Here is a 19700-nt window from a genome sequence, read left to right on the forward strand (position 1 = left end):
AAGGAACGAACATTTCTTTCGATTGTTAGGTGAACTGTAGAACGCCTATAAACCCGAAAATTCAAGTTTAACTAACCACACTTACAATTTTTCGACTTACTTTTGATTTCTATTTTTTATTTTTCAATATCGTGAATTTATCTTCTCGAGAAAATGAAATGATTATTAACAGTATACAAGGAAATCCCAAACTTCCGTCAATCCCCCGAAGTGTGAGTCATCTGCATCAGTAAAACAGATCATATACGAACCGCTCTCTTTATTATTCGTGACGAAACTAACTCAGAAAATTATCTACCATTGTTTCCAAGTTGCCCCTTGAACTGCTGGAACAAGTTCGGAAACGGTCCAAAATTGGGTAACCCGGAAAAAGATCCACTTATACTGAACGAACCACCACTTCCGGAACTGGAAGACGACGAAGAACTTGCCGATGAGGTAGATCCTCCTCCATTTGCTCCGGAAGAGCCTGTATTAAAACTCGACGACTGACTGGAGGACGACGACCCTTGCTGGCCGTTTGGCCCGGTAAAAGTGTTGCTCATGGTATTCGAGTTCGACCCGGACACGGAACCATCTTTGTTGATCTGCTGGGACTGACTAGAAGCAGTATTTTTGTTCCCGTGTAGTCCATTTTCGAAGAACGTTTCGGAATTGGTCTGTGCATTGCTGGATGATGTACCGTGCTGATTCTGCAGCGTCGATGATGAACCTGCATTAGACTGTTCCTTGAACTTGTCTTTCTCCCGGACGGAATTTGTGTTGGCATTAGACGATGATAGCGCGAGATTGCCCTCTTTGTCAAAGTTCGCCGATTGACTTTGAGCCGTGTTTTTGCTGCCAGAAGAATCGGCAGTTTCGAAGCTTTGTTGCATTGTGTTTGCCGCACTCAACTGCCCTGACGATCCGTCGACGGCTATGTTCCCGGAAGTACTACCAGCAGAGTTTTGGTTGAACAATCCCAGTTCGTTCTGATTAGATTGTGACTGCGATTGCGAACCACTACTTTGCTGGAAACCACCCCAGATGTTTTCAGACTGCGATTGCGAGCCAGCTTGAGATCCGCCGGAGGGCCGCGTCGGTGGTGTTGGTTTATGAAGAGGTCGGTACGGCGTTGGCCGGAACTCGTCGTCGTCCGTTGGAAAGAAAAAATCAGAATTTCTACGAACGCGTTTGCTGTCACGATCTACGCCTATGTTTTCGTGTGTCCAGGTGAAATCCGAATTTCCGAGCTCTTGTAAATTCAAGGCTGGTAATTCTGGTGACGGTTCAGGATAGTAATGCTGATGCGGAATTGGTTGTGGTGGTGATTGTATTGATTGTTGAGGGTTTCCTAATTCGACCGGACGCTGCGAGGCCGGCTGTCGTTGACCAAAATTACCTAAAAATGGTAATACCTGTTGCTGCTGTTGGCCAAGGGGTTTATAACTAGCTGAGTTTGCTAGATTAATGCCTGATTGCACGATGTTCCCAAGAGAAGACAACAGATTAGGTAGTACTTGTCGGCGTTGCCTGGTGTCGGTTTCGTTGAACTCACCACGGATATCTAGATCATAAGTCACATCCTCAATACTTTCAGCCGATTCTGGCGTTACAGTAGAAGATGTAGCAGCTGACGATGACGGAGATATAGGTGGCAACGGAAGAAGAACGGGTGGTGGCGGTGCCGGTACCGGTGCTGGTGCTGAGGCTGTTGATGGTACTGAAGTTGGGATTGGATTAGTTGCGGGAGTTGATGTTGAAACCGGACCTTGTGATCCAAACAAATTAGGCACTGCAGGTTTTTCAAGTAACGGGTCCTTGGAATTGTTGGGTATTGACGATGGTACGCCTGCTTCAAATTGATTATTGTTTCCTGCAGGAAATTTGCTAGGGACGTGTGGTGTATTTGAATAACTGATATCTTCGTGCCCATGGTGGTAATTGTGGCCATACTCAGGTCCTTGACCATGTCCATACCCATGACCATGGTGGTGTCTATGATGTGCGGGCGGATATCCGCCGTGTGGCGGTGGTGGTCCATGTGGAGGAGGATGACCATGTGGTGGTGGGGGACCATGTGGAGTAGGATGACCATGTGGAGGAGGTGGACCATGTGGAGGAGGTGGTGGACCATGTGGAGGAGGTGGTGGACCATGTGGAGGAGGAGGACCGTGAGGCGGAGGCGGGCGTCCATATGGTGGGCGGCTGTTTGATGATGAGGGATATCCGTAGGACGATGGTGGAGCGTATTGGTATGAGTTTATTCCAAAACTTCCGCCATTTCCAATAGTGACTCCTAAACCTAGCTCATACCCACTTTGTCCTCCTAATCCATATGGTCTTGTGAGTTGGTTGAACGTAGATTCTATTTGTTTGTTTGTATTTTTGAAAACTGCAGCTGTATTTTCTATAACTTGAGCAAATACATTTAGAGGCTGCCCAGGTCCGAGCTGCCCGTATGTTGGCTGGTTGAAGTTCACTTGTCGTAACCCTCTATAATTGTTATATTTGTAAATATTTTCGTCACCACTTGCATATATTCCAATACTTTTGGCAAAAGCTGTAAAGATAAATGCCCTGATTAGTTGGTCGTTTCGATAGGGTCAGGTAGTAGCAGCATCACTATCTCGAAGTTTTCCGATACAATTGCGCAACTGGAAAATCAGCGCCCTTACTGTACATTCAGTTCATTTCAAAAGTTCGATGTACTTGCACCTCGTAACCCGATCAACACATCGTATCTAAATTATTGCTCTTTTTGATACTTGTTAGAAAATTTTGATATTTTAACTACTAACGAGACCAAACTTATATCAGCACTTGCTACCAAATTATCTTTTTGTTATAAACTTGTTACGGCTTGTTGATCGGGAATCGTAATCTTCTATAACACTCGAATACTCACCAGAACTGCAAACCACAGAAACCAGCACAGCTAGTACCACCGTTTGTAGTATTTTCGTTGGCTGCATCTCATTTGTTTTTACTGCACCATTGACAACGAAACAAGTCTAATCGAGGTCACCAAAACCGAACAATTCCCTTTTATTTGCCAACCATACCGACTTGATCGAACATATGACAAATACTCGAGTCTCCTGAAGAATGCTGCGGAAAAAAACTGTTCTTTAAGATCTTGTACAGCCGTCCGAGTAGCGATGTCTCGCACACTTGTTCAAAGTCCACTCATTACTCTCCCGTGGACAAACCGACTGCAGCAGCAACAGGTTTCTGTTCACTCTGGCCGAACAGAAGATAGGTACTGTAGCCAGGAAACCCGCTCAATCCACCCAGAAGTGTGATAAAGATTTATAGAAAATTACGCCTAGCTCAGCCATGATAATGTGCTTCGACGCTTTCGAAACGTAAAGCGGTTAGCTTGGAGCGTACGGAATTGCGATTCCACACAATCTTCTCTGTCAGCAGACTGGTCAGGTCTTCTATCCAGAATCATCACCACAAACAAAAACAGGTTTTAATTTTCGGTGATCATACCAGCCAGAAACAGCATTGGATTTGTTCGTCGATATGCGTGACTTTTACGAAATGAGCCGTCTATCGACAGTGATACCATTTAGTCACGATCTTGATAGCTGAAAACTAACAATAAACAATCAAGCCTGTGTAAGCAAACGGCAACCAGCGGTCATTGCCAATTGACTCATTGGCAAACCACGCCGAGACGGGCAGTGTGACGGTGGCAATGGCTTGGAAAATACGCGCGCTTCACGGTGATCTTCTTCGGCAGCTGGATATGGTCGTGTTGAGGGTTGGACCAAGGCCTGTCGCACCAAACTTGTTCCTCGACAACCGATGCCGCTTGCTGGACGAGTTTATTTTGCACTGTTATTGGCGTGGGGTTTTATGATGTCACATGGAATTCCCCTCGAGAGCGGAAAACTGCAAAAGGGTGCACAGTCGACAGGGGAGTGAACAATTACAATGAGTATTGAGAGAAGAAGAGCTGATTTATGTTGGTCCGATGAAATCTTCAACTTTTCCTCCAAGAACACACATTAAAATACTTGTAACTGCCTTCAGGGCCATAGGAATAAATATTCAATTTAGTATTTAAGCTACGTTACAATAAATTTCATATTCATGACAACAAACTCATTTGATTGGTTTAGCTCAAATTTGTCCAATGAATCATGTTCGTCGTGTTTGTGATTTGATATATTTAAAACCCTCATCAACCTGTGAAGTTATATTACCAATACATAGTATGGAAAGTAATGAAAATCTTAGACAACACTGAATAAAATATGTAAAATTTTCGCGCAGATTCTCTTACCATGTTTCAATAAAGTTATCACATCAGAATTTTTTTCGTTTGCCTAAAATTGGTAAATAATCACATATTGTCTTTGTTTCTGTCCTCACATTGTTGAAATTAAACTTGTACATCAGATAACGAGCGAAACGAATGACTAAAATAGTTGATGTCTTATATTTTTACCTTAAAAAACGTAGTTACTTGACGAACGATTCGTATTTGTAGAAGGTGAGCGTAAGAATCATCATTTGAATGAATATTGTGCTGAGTAGCAATATAGAACATCCATTCATTTATCTTATGTATAAATGAAATGAAAAGCTTTGATCTAATCCCCACGCCGACCCGAGTGTCTCTGAAGAACACTTTGACCAGCTTCGAATCTGTTTAAAATATATAACTATTTATTCCATGCGAAAAGTTTAATTCTCGACCTTGCTGATGTACTCTAATGTTCACGTTCCTTGGCAAGACTAGTAGCCATGCGTTTTATTCTTCCTCGTACGGCATCACATTGTCCCTTACCATGCAATGTTGCAAAAAAAATTCCTTTCAATGTCTATATCAGAAATAGCTGCTTTGTTCAGAGCAAATTTATGTCTTCTAATGCTGTTTAGTATTTCGTGATATTTCTCCATAATACATTTGACAGAACTAATTTGGCTAAGTTCAACAGAATTTGTTTACTGTTTAAAAAATGTTTGCTTATATGTTAACAACCCGCGTGAACGGATACCATAAACCAATTATACCAGATAAGGCCAAACGTTAAGGAATATGGTTTGGATGATACATGGAATAGCTTGTTAGGGAGATCTGATGGTACGTTTACATGCGGGAAAATACAAAAATCATCCAAAATCGTTACAAAAAAAATCCCGGCTAGAGTAAAAAGGGCAAATTGATTCGTTTGGCCATTAATAACATTTGAGCCAAATCAAAGAATACAAAAATAAAATTTAAAAAAAATCTGTTATTTGCAGTGGACATGCTTTTATGTTACATTGGTCTTATAATTAGTATTATTATTATTATTACTATTATTACTATTATTATTATTATTATTATTATTATTATTATTATTATTATTATTATTATTATTATTATTATTATTATTATTATTATTATTATTATTATTATTATTATTATTATTATTATTATTATTATTATTATTATTATTATTATTATTATTATTATTATTATTATTATTATTATTATTATATTTATTCCCAATTTCAACCTGTATTCGTCGTTTGTAGGAGTTGGTATCGTGCATTAGAAGGGCACAGTTTCAGTTTCACTGAGCTAATGTTATTCGTATTCACGTAAAACCGGTTACATCTTTGACATCACCCACCCGCTGTTTATCCATTTCACTTTTATTTCACAATAACCAAAAGCTTTAATAACCGAAGGAAAACGTTTATCCGAATCGAAGTAGAGATATTTTTGTTAGGGAAGCTTGTGACAACAATTTTCAATCGTTATATTGATTTGTTTTGTAGAGAGATATTCAATAACTTAGCAAGCAATCATTAATAATTAGTGCTCGTGAACAGAATCGAACCTAGATATGCAAACCAAATAAAATAACATGCAAAATCTCAACAAATCACCTTCAAACAGTTCAAGATAGAAGTACCTGATACCGGGAGGGAGCGTGAATTCAGCGAAGTGGATCCAACTACAGGCATCTCATTCATTCAACCGGCAGTCAGAAGAATGGCAACATTTAGCACCTATTTTTCACATTTAGATGTTTACAAAAATCTTTGGAGACCCCCAAATGATGAGTCAAGTTTCAAAATCGATCATGTTATGATAGGTTTGATTCGCGTAGGATTGTACAATATCACCGATGTGTCATGTCAATACAGCATAGAAGGTACATTTTAACATTTTATCTTCTATGTAACTACATTGAAATTGGTCTCTATTCTCGTTGATTACTAATATTATAAATCCGATTCCAGCTAGCGGAAGATTTAAATAATTATTTACCTGAAAATAATCTGTTTAAATAGAATTTAGTTTTGAAATCGATTCAATAAAATATGGTCTCGCTGCCAGGTCTCACAACCAAGTTGTAATTTTGTAAATTCTTCGTTTCTCAGTTGCAAACAAATTTTCCATTTGGAACTTAGTTCTACAATTACTCAAACTCGAAGAATTTTGTTGCTTCATTTATAGGAGGTTTAAAACTTTTAGGTCATTCGCCTCTTCGGTCCAGAAAAACTTTTTTGATCCTATATGCAGGGTTGGGAATAGAACCCATGCGGGTTGCATGAAAGGCATCGATTTACCCATCACGATATACCCGTCCCCCTAAAAAGAATTTTAAAATACCATGTGAATTTCAGCTTTCACACATTCATTTATTTATCTCTTCTAATCTGGGTTTTGTTAGGATTGATAAATGGTCGTTATAAGTTGACGTTTGTTTACCGGTTTTGATGCAAACAGCGACATTGCATTCTCACGCCCAACTAGGTAGGAATAAAATTCATTTAATTCCACTATTTCACTGTCACGTTATTACACTTTCAATTAATTATTAAAGAACTTTTTGATATTTTCATACATCAAAATTATTGTAATTCGTACCGTGTACCTTTGCAGGCGAACAGTTTATTTTCTATTTTGCCATGTCTTATTATTTTTGTGTTTGAATAAGGTTGTGAATTCGTCGTACTATATTATCGTCATCTTCTATGACAGTTTAAATTTTAAAAACTCATAAACCTTAATCGCAACTCGGAATCGGATAAAATTACCAAATTTTGTAAATCTTTTGATTTGTATTTGTGTTTATAAAATTCAATTTGGCCTTCTTTGAGAAAATGATTGAACTCCCCTATTCCCGATACTGGAACCGATTCGAAATTTTTTAAAATCAGTGTAGACATCTTTGAAAGATCGTAGTGCGCTCCAAATCAAATTCCTTTCAGGATCGAAAACCGAATACCGACGAAACTGAAATAAGTTTATTTGTTCATCATCAATCAAAACCAGCAAACCCGATTAATTAATTTATTTATTTATTTTTATATCATTTATTTTACCGATTAATTAATGTAAATTGACATTTTTACACTAATCACCCTGTACCTCCTGAACTGGAAGTAGAATCTGATTGAAAAACAAAAAGTTTAATGGGATTTCAGGACCTCTTATTTAAATTTGGTAATCTGGAAGAACTGATTCGAATGGTATATGTCGATCGAATAGAAAGTTAATTTTCTTAGTGATTGTATAATATATATATATATATATATATATATATATATATATATATATATATATATATATATATATATATATATATATATATATATATATATATATATATATATATATATATATATATATATATTTATATATATATATATATATATATATATATATATATATATATATATATATATAAATATATATATATATACATATATATATATATATATATATATATATATATATATATATATATATATATATATATATATATATATATATATATATATATATATATATATATATATATATATATATATATATATATATATATATATATATATATATATATATATATATATATATATATATATATATATATATATATATATATATATATATATATATTTATATATATATATACCGAATTCCACGAACTTAGATTCAAATGAAAGTTCTGACGGTCCCATACGAAATTCCTTAATTTCATCCTAATCCGACTTCCGGTTTCGGAGTTATATGGCAAAGTGTGTTAAATATTGTACACCGCCAATTGAACTGGCGAACCAAACATCGTAAAAACAATTCTAAACTGGTCTCAAAACTACACAAATCAATAGCCATTATCAGTGGGCAACTTCTCAAACCGATTCCGGCTATCCTGGTTCCCAATCTCCGGTTCCGGTGATCAACATGGATCTCACTCACTTTTTGCTCAGCAATGGTTTGACTGATTTCCACAAACTTAGATTCTAATGAAAGGTCTCACGGTCCTATACGAAATTCTGAAATATCATTTGGATCAGACTTCCAGTTTCGGAGTTATAGGGTAAAGTGTGTTGAATATTGTACATCGTCACTTTAACTGGCGAAACAAAAACCGTAAAAAATGTTGTAAACTGGACTCAAAAATGTTATTCTTAATCTTAGGGTCAAATGAAAGGTCTTACGGTTCTATCAAAAATTACTGCATATTTTCGGATACAACGTAAATTTAAATCGTCGTTTAGAGTACGAAGGCAAAATTGTATAAAATCTTCAAAATTTGAATAAAAACTAGTAACGAGAATTTATACATCATGTTAGTTGGTACGATTAGACCTCGATGATTATACCGGTTCTCGGGTTCCGGTGCTGAAAGTGCATATAATAGTGAACCCACTTCGTTTTTTAAGGATGACCTACGCGAGCAAAGCACTGTTTCACTCTGTAGGTTATACTAGTTAATGCACAAACAATATCTTGGTTCCTTCAAAAATCGAAGAGGAAGATTTTGAATAGAATACCACAATATTATATATGAGAAAGACATCATTACACCACTAGGTGGATTTAAACAGGTTTTTCATGTACGAATTACACATAGTATTTCACTTTGCTTCCAAACATCGCTGTATCATGAAGCACTCAAAACACATTTTACTTAAATAGAGAAGAAAACTCACTTTCACAAAAAGGTCAATATCTCGGTTCAAAATAGATGGATCACAGATTAGTTTGTGGAAATCGGTTCATCCATCTCGGAGAAAATTGAGTGCATATTCTTGCTACATACACACACAAACATTTGCTCTGTTAGTCGAGCTGAGTCGAATGGTATATGACATTCGGATCTCCGGGCATCAGTTAAAAAGTCGGTTTTCACAGTGATTGCATAGCCTTTCTATATGAGAAATGCAAAAAACTATAAGAAAACAAACATAAACGGCATCAACGTTTTTAATAGTATTTACAACTGCGGTTTCTACAAATGTGCTATCGAGGGGTTAAACAAAGATGTGATCAGTGAACCAATTGAACCTTGAATTTTGCTCGTGAATGACAAAAACTAATCTTTTTCAAGAAAAAGCGTAACAATGAGATTCAGTGGAACCAGATTTTTTTTAATTCATTTACCTACAATGTAATAGTTCGTATCCTACATCATCAAATGCTGTTATGAATGAAGTTTGCTTCAGAATCATTTTGGTGAACTATTTATTTATTTTCAGCCAGTGATAATTCTTTTTACGTCTAGTGTACTCTGAAATTACTTTATACTGAAAACTAACAGATAAACTTCTACAGTTAAAAGTTGATTGTATGACTGTAACAATGTTAACAGAAGCCCTAGCTAGAAACTAACGAAACACGATTGTGGTTAAAATGGGAATTTCAAAGAATCACTGTGATATTGGAAAGCACCGTTTCCCAAAAACACAAATAAATAAAACAAACCTCGTTGTACAAACAGTTTACTATCGATAACCTCATTACCCGAAAACAGGTCGCAAATCGGAACACAAAACATGTTTCAACAGATAACGCATCAGTCATTAGCCGACGATGTTCGAAAAACTGTTCGCCGAAGCACCGGCATTCACTTTACCACTACTCTGGAAGCTGGATGAGGAACTAAACGATTTCGTGATTTTGGTGCCATCCGCCAGTTCTATCGTTTCGGAACCGGTGTTACTGTGCGCACCGGATCCCGAACCATCCTTCCCGATCTGCAGCGATTGGCTGGAACCGGTGGATTTGGTTCCCTTTTTGCCGGCCTCTTCAAATGTTTCACTTTCCGTTTGGGCCTGACTAGACTGACTGCCGTGTTTGTCCACAACGGACGTTCCTGCGCCGCCTGTACTCTGTTGACGGATTTTGCCTTCCTCCTTCAAAGTGTTGGTGTTTGTGTTCGAATTCGACAAAATCTGGTGGTCCTTCCCGAAATTTGCCGATTGACTTTGCCCGGCATTCTGACTTTGTAAGGTATTTCCAGTTTGAATAGTTTGTTGTTGCGTATTCGCAGCACTCAGCTGACCACTGGAACCGTCATCTGCCAAATTGGCCGATTGACTACTACCAGCCGTCTGCTGTTGGATTCCGTGCTGGTTTACAACAGTTTGGGATCCAGTGTTTGCAGCACTACTCTGGCTGAATCCAGGTACTCGAACCATGGGCTTCAGACGATCTGAGAATATTTTATGCTCCTCTTGATCGTACGATTTGAAATAGATATCTTGACGTCGTACTCGAACCGATCGTGCTTCTAGATTTATCCCGGTGGTGGACAGTAGAATTACAAAAGCACCCACAACACAATTGATGGTCATGTTTGAAAATTTCTGAAACACACTTTGAAAAGCGATCCTCGTTGATTCAAGTGAAGAGGTAAACTAAAAAGATCAGATTTGCACGGTACAATGCCAAAACGTTTTGTTGTATCCATACACTGAAAAGCTATGCTCAAGTTCAATTGAAGCACGGAGTCTGTTAACTCTGCCGGTGTGTTAGTTTTGTAAAACTCAACGATCAATGTGCCTATGATTGTTGTAGTTGTATTCGAAGTGAAAGACGACTTTGAAAGAGGCGTTATCAACATAGTTTCACAACGAGAGCCGCATTGGGAATTCCGACTTGGAGCCAGTGACCAATATGAATGCAATCAATTCCCTAGCAAATAGTCAACTATCAGAATGAGAGTAAATTGAAATCACATTCAAGAGTCTACACCAACTTGAAATCTTAATTTGATTTCATTTTGGTGCACTTGCATAAGAGTTTGTTAAATGGGAAATTAGAAAACATAACTTGTTTGACATGTTCCACAGTGAGGAAAAAATGAATTAAAAAAACGCGACCTTACCCAATAATTTCATACAAATCAATGTAAATATTTTTAGAGTAGATTTTTCTTATTTGTTTATTTATTTATTTATTTATTTATTTATTTATTTATTTATTTATTTATTTATTTATTTATTTAATTATTTATTTTTTTTTTCTCTTTATGCGATATTCGCCTAACCAGAGACATTTTTGTAGAAACAGAAAATGAAAATTATAGAATGATAGTACTCAAGAGAGAGCAAGGATGTGAATATATAGAACGGAAAATGAGAGACGTGACAGAGGGTCATTTAGGCAAGCAGAAATCTTTTAGTAACTTAACTTTTACCTTCTACCAGAGGAGTCGGGCTTAGGCATCTGAACAATGCGAATCGCCCAAGTGACCCTCTGTCACGTCTCTCATTTTCCGTTCTATATATTCACATCCTTGCTCTCTCTTGAGTACTATCATTCTATAATTTTCATTTTCTGTTTCTACAAAAATGTCTCTGGTTAGGCGAATATCGCATAAAGAGAAAGAAAAAAAAAAGAAATATTGACTTAAGTCGTCAAAAAGAAAAAAGTAAAAAAAAAGTTAATATGATGGGTTTCCATCAGGTAGCGGTGAGTGGAGCGCTGCTGAACGCCGCTTACAACCTGGACTAAACAGCCAACACGCTGTGACTCTGGGCACATAAGCAATAGTTCAAACAAACCTTCCATTCCGATGTTCAACTAGCCGTATAGAGATAAAGAAAAACATCCATGCAGTGAAGAACTCATTGTGTGTGATAAGGCCGTCGCAAGTAAAAAAGTGACAACTTCTAGTAACTTTTCTTTTGCCGGTTCGGATAGTAAATGGTAAAAGACCTTTATCACTACTTTCCGACATACCAGAGACTTGGGCGATTCGCATTGTTCAGATGCCTAAGCCCGACTCCTCTGGTAGAAGGTAAAAGTTAAGTTACTAAAAGATTTCTGCTTGCCTAAATGACCCTCTGTCACGTCTCTCATTTTCCGTTCTATATATTCACATCCTTGCTCTCTCTTGAGTACTATCATTCTATAATTTTCATTTTCTGTTTCTACAAAAATGTCTCTGGTTAGGCGAATATCGCATAAAGAGAAAAAAAAAGAAATATTGACTTAAGTCGTCAAAAAGAAAAAAGTAAAAAAAAAATTATTTATTTATTTATTTATGTATCATTAAATTTATTCATATGAGAATAAAATAGTCTCAATGAATACGTAATAGTCAAGTCACAAAATTGTAGATCGCGGTACTTTCTGCGCGAATTGGTAATATTCGAACGTCGATCGATGATATCTCGGCTGAAATAAACTAGTAGAGCGCAATGATCGTTGTGAAGCACGAAAAACGAGTTGAGACAAAATTTTCGTTGGGTCGATATCCCCGTTAATCAGTTTTGCCAGGAAAGTAGATCCGATCAGTCGAAAGCTATCGGGATACGGAGCAAGCTCCAGCGGGTTTCGCCAGGGAAGGTTTTTTAGAGCAAGACGAACAAATGCAAAAATGACCGTAGAATCGATTGATGATAATTAAAATAGTCCCAAAATTCACTCTCATGCCCCATTTGCCCTAAATTCGTTGTTTTATTTGTTTTATAAATATACTCTTTTTCTTTTTTTAACGACTAAGTTTAGTAGTCAACATTTTTTTTTCTTATTGCGATATTCTCCTAATCAGAGACCATTTTTTTGTAGAAACAGACAATGAAAATTATAGAATGAAAGTACTCAAGGGAGAGCAAGGATGTGAAATATATAGAACGGAAAGGTGAGACGTGACAGAGGGTCATTTAAACAAGCAGAAATCTTCTAGTAACTTAACTTTTACCTTCTACCAGAGGGGTTGGGCTTAGGCATCTGAACAATGCGAATCACCCAAGTCTCTGGTATATCGGAAAGTAGTGATAAAGGTCTTTTACCAACCAGTAAAAGAAAAGTTACCAGAAGTTGTCACTTTCTACTTGTGACGGCATTCTCACACACAATGAGTTCTTCACTGCATGGATGATTTTTCTTTATCTCTATACGGCATTTATAAATATAAAATATTGTTATGGAGTTCGCAAAAGCTTTAAAAAATTGGTAATTTGAAGGGGAAAAAGTTTGCTTTTACCCCCAAATTTATGCTAGGTGCACATAACCATTTTTACTTAAGGTAGCGCTTCGCCGTGGTCAGGTCGAAGCGAGACAACTCACTGCTTCCTCTTGCTTTGTCGCCGAAATTTCACCCTAAATTGCAAATTTCTTCAATACTAAGCCGATTCACGAAAAATCAAAAACATACGATTGTAGGTAAATGATTTTACTATGCATTTGGCGAAAAATATTAGTTAGAAAGCTTTTCTTTCGCGAGATTTCGTGCGAGTTTTGTTAAACATTTTGTTTTCTTTTTTCCTTTTCTCGCTATAAACAACTCGCATATGTAGGGATGTGCTACGTTTTCAACAAAGCGTCAAAGCTAGTAGCGATGAAAATCATTACTGATTTCTGGTTCACCTGAAACATGAATAGACATTATTTTACAAAGTAGTAACACTTACTTATATTTTCTACTCATCTATATTCAACGTTTACGCAGAGAGAACAAACAACGAAAACAAAAAAAAAGTTGTTGGCGTCTACCGCATGTGACATTTTGCACACCCCAATGCATGCGTGGACATTGTGTGCGTGCGAAAAAATAAGGAAAAACTAATTTATTTTTATAACTCGCACGAAATCTTTCGATAAAAACGTTTATCAGGCACAATTTATATACGAATCGATAGAAAAATTATTTATCTTGAATCGTATGTTCTTGGAATTTCCGTTTTCTTCCCCGTTTTCTCACAATTTTGGGTAAAGTGCATGAAACCCCGGGATAGGCAGCGAACTCCCGTGACCACGGCGAAGCGCTACATTAAGTTTACGTTTCGTCTTCGACTCATCAGTGCGTCAGCAGATTATGTTGAACTGCTGACGCAAACCCCCGGATCAACATAATCCGCTGAGCAGACGTAAAGTTAATGCTATTTGCAAGACACTTTTTTTGTACACAAGAAGTGTAACGTCTAAACTGACGTCTCGAACGAATCAAGTTTCGGCTTACTGGCCGTACAGATTGTGGTAATTTAAAGGGGAAAAAGTTTTCACTGATGAGTCGAAGACGAAACGTAAACTTAAGTAAAAATGGTTATGTGCACCTAGCATAAATTTGGGGGTAAAAGCAAACTATTTATGCACCTAGCATAAATTTGGGGGTAAAAGCAAATATGTGTTCTAACTTTTCTCATATATGGCGCGACCGATTTTCACAAACTTAGGTTCAAATGAAAGGTCCTGTGGTCCCGTACGTAATTCCTGAATTTCATCCGGATCCGGAAATATATATCACTGAAAAGGGCGAAAAAACGTAAAAAGTTTTCTAAATCGACCGAAAATCTTTTCCTATTGATAGTTTTTATCAGTAGACGGTCAAACAAACCGATTTCGGTTATTCTTTTGAGAATCGAAGAAAATTATTTTGAAGAATACCACAGTATTATATATGATAGTATAATTGATATGAGAAAGGCATCATTACACCACTAGGTGAATTAAAGAGGTTTTTGACAATATCCTTGACCTTGAAAACAGAACTTGTTTTTAGACTTCGATTTCGCATGGTAAAAACATGGTAATAGTATCTAACAAACCATAGACTGTTTTTTGTTTGCGCTTCAGAGGCCGATTTTGGAGGCTAAATGCCTCACAAGAATTTTCGATAGGAATTATCCTCTTCTCTAGAAACAATTAAAATTGTCAGTAATCCACCTAGAAGTGATGTTAAAGTTATAATTTTCCTATATTGCGTAATAGAGAATTAATTTTTTTGGAGAAGTTGTAGACCATAACAAGCCGAACACATGAACTCTTTAAAATAGATTGGTGTCGAGATATAAAGTATTGTTTATCGGAGGCTTCAAAATATAGTTTTACATTTTACCTTGTTTATAAATATAAAAATTAGGTTTCGAGTTCGCTCAAATTATGGAAAACGAACTGAGCAAATATGTGTGTGTATGTGTGTGTCTGCATATGTGTGAACACTGCTGACACGGGCGGCCTATTTAATTTGCAAAGAACTTCGTTGTCTAGAACTCTAGTTTTGCCGAACATTGATAACCGAATGAATAATGTTCATATAATCAAATATTTTGTCGTTCGTTCATCTATTGAAACTTTTTTCGGTAAACCAATCAACATTCTATTAATTGTTATGGCTAATCGTACAAGCATCGGTGCCTAAACACTTATATGTAAGAGAGACTGCAAGATATGTTTAAATGAAGCAGAAAAAACTCACCGAAAAATTTATTTTTTTTTGCTTCAAATTTTTCATCTCCAGTTTGCCAACAGCATTCAAAGGTTCAATACATATGTTTTGTTTGCATAAATACTGCAACGACAAACTCACAAAAATGTTCAGATCATATTTCATGAAAAATCTCTTTTAGTAAATTGAATATACGTTTGTATAAAATCAAATTTAAAAAACGCTCGAAAACATTATTGGTTTTACTATTCCCATTTTTCCGTGTAATATCTATACTTTTACAAGATTTCAGAAAATCATATGCCACAAGTAAGAAATGTAAGAAACGAAATATACCTGGTTTGTATAAAAATGAATCTGACTACTTTTCTAATTTACACCGAAATGCATAAAAAATACATGTAAATGAATAGGGCTCGTGTGTATGTGACAAATGTATACACTTACATTCTCCGATATGACTTCGCCGATTTTAACAATCTTAGGCTCAAATGAAAGCCACCTTTGCCTTATAGAATAATTTTTGAATTTCATGTGGATCTGACCTCCTGTTCCGGAATGAAAGGGTGGCGAGTGGAAAAAACTGTACATTTAATAGTTCACAAGCATATAAACTCACATCGGATATACAGGTCCCTGGATTCTGGTTCCGAAAGTACCGGAAATAGTGGTCCCAAACAAAACTCACTTTTCCCCGAGATGGCCCAATAGATTTTCAGAAACAAAAAGTCCAAATGAAAGCTATTCCGGAATTACAGGAAAAAAAATTTTTTTTTCGTCATTCAGCCCGATACTGCAAAAGTCTGAAATTTTGGCTAGAAACTACTTAAATTTGTAGACTAAGCTGGTTTACGCCCGAACAAACTTCCCAGTTTCTATTCAATGGGCCGTTTATATAAAATGTAGTAAAGTCTGTTGTTTATAGTATCTTCTCAAAAACAACCCAAGTAACATTTAACACATGTTAAAATTGGCATGTTTCACGATTGCTACAGAACGGTTATGTTTGTTGGATATGTTAGACAAGTAACAAATGTGAAAACCATTCATATTACTGCTTGTGGAACCAACTCAAAAACCTGTAAGGATTATGTTCTACCTCGGTTTTTTTAACTGACTGTACACTATGTTCATTTGAACAGTTTCGTTGCCACCTTTATCATAACAAATATTAGTGCAATGAAACATATCAAACAAGAAACTTGTTGCACATCATACAAACAAAGTGCGCTTTTCCAATTTCACAATCGTTGCGAAAAGAGTTAAGAAATACAACACAAGAACAATGTTTGCTACTTGGAAAAGTCCACAGAGTATAACGCAGTTTGGAATGAGTAAAAAAAAACTAGAGGGTTGTATGCAAGACACGACCGATCATTAAAAATAAAATAATTCTAACTTACCCATGATAAATACAAAAATAAAGATCATGGTGGATTCACTAAACAGTGATAAATTACAAACTTACTCTACTTTTAGTGTTCAGTGCGAATGATTAAATTTACAATTAGATTCTTTCAGAACAAATGATTCTACTCTGTTTTGTTTTGAGTAATGTTTCCAAGATTAACACATTAAGATTGCTCGGAATACAAGACACATGAGAAGTCATTACACCACTAGGTGGATTAAAACAGCGTTTTCCGTTTGATTTTGTACTTTCCTATAGTGAATACGTGAATCACTTCCTTGAAATTTGTGGCTTAACAAAATACTAGCCTAAATCCATAGAAATTCTAACAAAACCGATGTGACCAAACATCATGTTATTGAAGGTATGTAAGGGTTGGTGATTGGCGCCGTGGTGATTTCGCATCCCAGACATTTGCATCTCGCTACTCAGAAGACATATTCCTGACGTTATTCGCACGCTCCAGACTGCTTTATTATGTTGTCACTTTACGAAGTGAGCAAAATAAATATACGACAGAGGCTGTAAATTTTTCCTGTGCTCTGCACTAAATCATTCCAATATGAAAAATTTATTCGAGATGCATACAAAACGTGACAATTTTATGCTTGTTTCCTTCAATTCTTTCGCCCATTGCACCAGTAAATGTAGTGCGCTAGATCGTGGGCTTAGGCTGTTGCTGCGGTCCAGGAAAGGATTCCACCACGACGCGTTTTTGGTGTACCATTTCCATCTGTGAGCTCCTGTGGTCGTGATAAACAATTGCACCAGTTAATAATACGAAACTCGTTCTGAGTCGCAGCCAGCAGTTCCTTTGTGGTTGGAAATCGTCGCAAACTTGCTGGGGGTGCTTATTCTCAAAAGGGCTCTCATTGTGAGTACACAATCCACGCGGTGTCTTAGTTGAAACTGTCAGACGTCATACAATTGAGAAATTTTCTACACACAAAACTGTTTCCCCAATGTTCAGTAATATATTGTTTTATATTTACTGTAGAATTCTTCACTTTTGTCTGTCAAAGAAGGATCAAAATGATATGAAAATACTACTTACTGTTACCTTGTATTTTACTAAGACGTTGTAGGTATGAAATTGTCTGTATACAAAGTATTTTATCTGATTAGTATAAATTTCGCAATGTTTTAGTAAAAGACCAGAAATAATATCATACTATATTTATAATCGCTTAACTGACTCTTTCATTTATCTTGAACACATATTTTAAAAATTCTCAAGCTTACTACATTGAACATTATAAACTTTCATAAGAAGTGTTACTTGTCGTAGAGTTTAAATCGTGAGGCAATACCAAAACCACAATACAGTTAACATACTATCAAGCAAAACATGGGCTTACGAGCACCGCTAGAGATTGGCAACACGTGGCAGTCGTTGGTTGCTAGTTCAAAATGCCATTCCATTCTACAGCGAACGAGTTACACTGAGTTGAGAGCACACTAACTAAAGTCTCTAAACTTCATCAACGTGGTAATATGAGCAGCGACCGGGGATAGCAATAAATAATCGTATTAAAGTAGTGTTGTCACCATTAATTATTGTGGTTACAAGGAGCTTTTATAGGTCGAGCAGAGTATCTTGTCTTGTTTCCAGAGACCTAATGCGCCATGAATGCTTTCTTCTGATCGTCTGCGCCCAGAAAAGTACAGAAAGATGATTCATGCATTGCCATATCCGTTGGTATTACGGAATTTTTTTATGGGGAAACATTGCAGGGTATGGAAGGTCGCAATTCTAATACCACATTAATGACTTTAGCACAATTCAAAGCAACTAGTTTCTAAACAACAAAAAATTGTGAGTACCCAATCCACGCGGTGTCTTAGTTGGAACTGTCAGACGTGATACAATTGAGAGATTTTCTACACACAAAACTGTTGCTCCGATGTTCAGTAATATATTGTATTGTATTTACTATGGAATTCTTCACTTTTGTCTGTCTAAGTAGGATTAAATAGATTATATGAAAATACTTCTCACTGATATCTTGTATTTTACTGAGACATTGTTGGTATGACATTGTATGTATACAAAGTATTTTATTTGTTTAATATAATGTTTAGTAAAAGACCCGAAATGATATAACTTTCGTACCATTCAAAGCTACTAGTTTCTAGACAACAAAAAATAAAACTTCTAACCGAAAAATATTCTTCACTCACATGTGGAAATCGTAAATAAACGTACGCCCCTTACAATTTGGTTTTATGATTATTTGTATTTTCGCTTTGTTATCTTCATGTACCATCCTCACAAAACGGGCCGAAATAAGATTTCCCGAGATTTTCTGTACTTATCCCGAACGCGAATAGATCACTAAGTTTTCTTTCCAGTAGCAAAACACCACACATTCTATACCCATATATCAAAACCCTCAAATAAACAATCTCCGGAAAACATTACCACCGCTCCTGTCTGTTCTTATTGGAGGTCGCTTACGACTACGACTTATACTTTCCTGAAATGAAGCGAGTGGTTGTACAAACACCATAAAAATAGCTTAAGCGTGACCTCAACCTTATGTCGTGCACCACTGCGTCTCCGACTCGCGCCGAATTTGTAGTTTTTTAAACTAAACTCGCATCACCCTGCTAAGTGTTGTGTGATACGTTATAAAACGATAAACGATACGAGTAGCTAAATGATTTCAGCGTACTAGAACATGACTATCGAACAAAAATTTGGAGTAGAACTATTATCAACATCAATAATTTCTAAATGAAAAAATCGGGAAATCAATATTGTGTATGAGACAAGAAATGTCGTATATTTGAGTCCTGACCTGGAAGGACCATAAGTGCACGGAACGACCGAAATCAGCTCTGCGCCTAATTCGTATTACTGTTTTTGAATTAGTTGATTTTAACAACAA

General features: G+C 36.4%; 1 protein-coding gene across 1 annotated transcript; it reads right to left on the reverse strand.

Moving 5' to 3' along the window:
• Nucleotides 1-244: 244 nt before the first annotated feature.
• Nucleotides 245-3224, reverse strand: LOC131436204 (atrophin-1-like). The gene is made up of 2 exons (XM_058604798.1): nucleotides 2888-3224; nucleotides 245-2542 (listed from the first exon to the last, which is right to left on the reverse strand). The coding sequence occupies exons 1-2, from the start codon at nucleotides 2952-2954 to the stop codon at nucleotides 291-293; spliced, it is 2319 nt and encodes a 772-aa protein (XP_058460781.1). The 5' UTR covers nucleotides 2955-3224; the 3' UTR covers nucleotides 245-290.
• Between the last annotated feature and the right edge of the window lie 16476 nt (nucleotides 3225-19700).

Source organism: Malaya genurostris, chromosome 3, assembly GCF_030247185.1.
Source record: "Malaya genurostris strain Urasoe2022 chromosome 3, Malgen_1.1, whole genome shotgun sequence".
NCBI classification, from domain to species: Eukaryota; Metazoa; Arthropoda; class Insecta; order Diptera; family Culicidae; genus Malaya; species Malaya genurostris.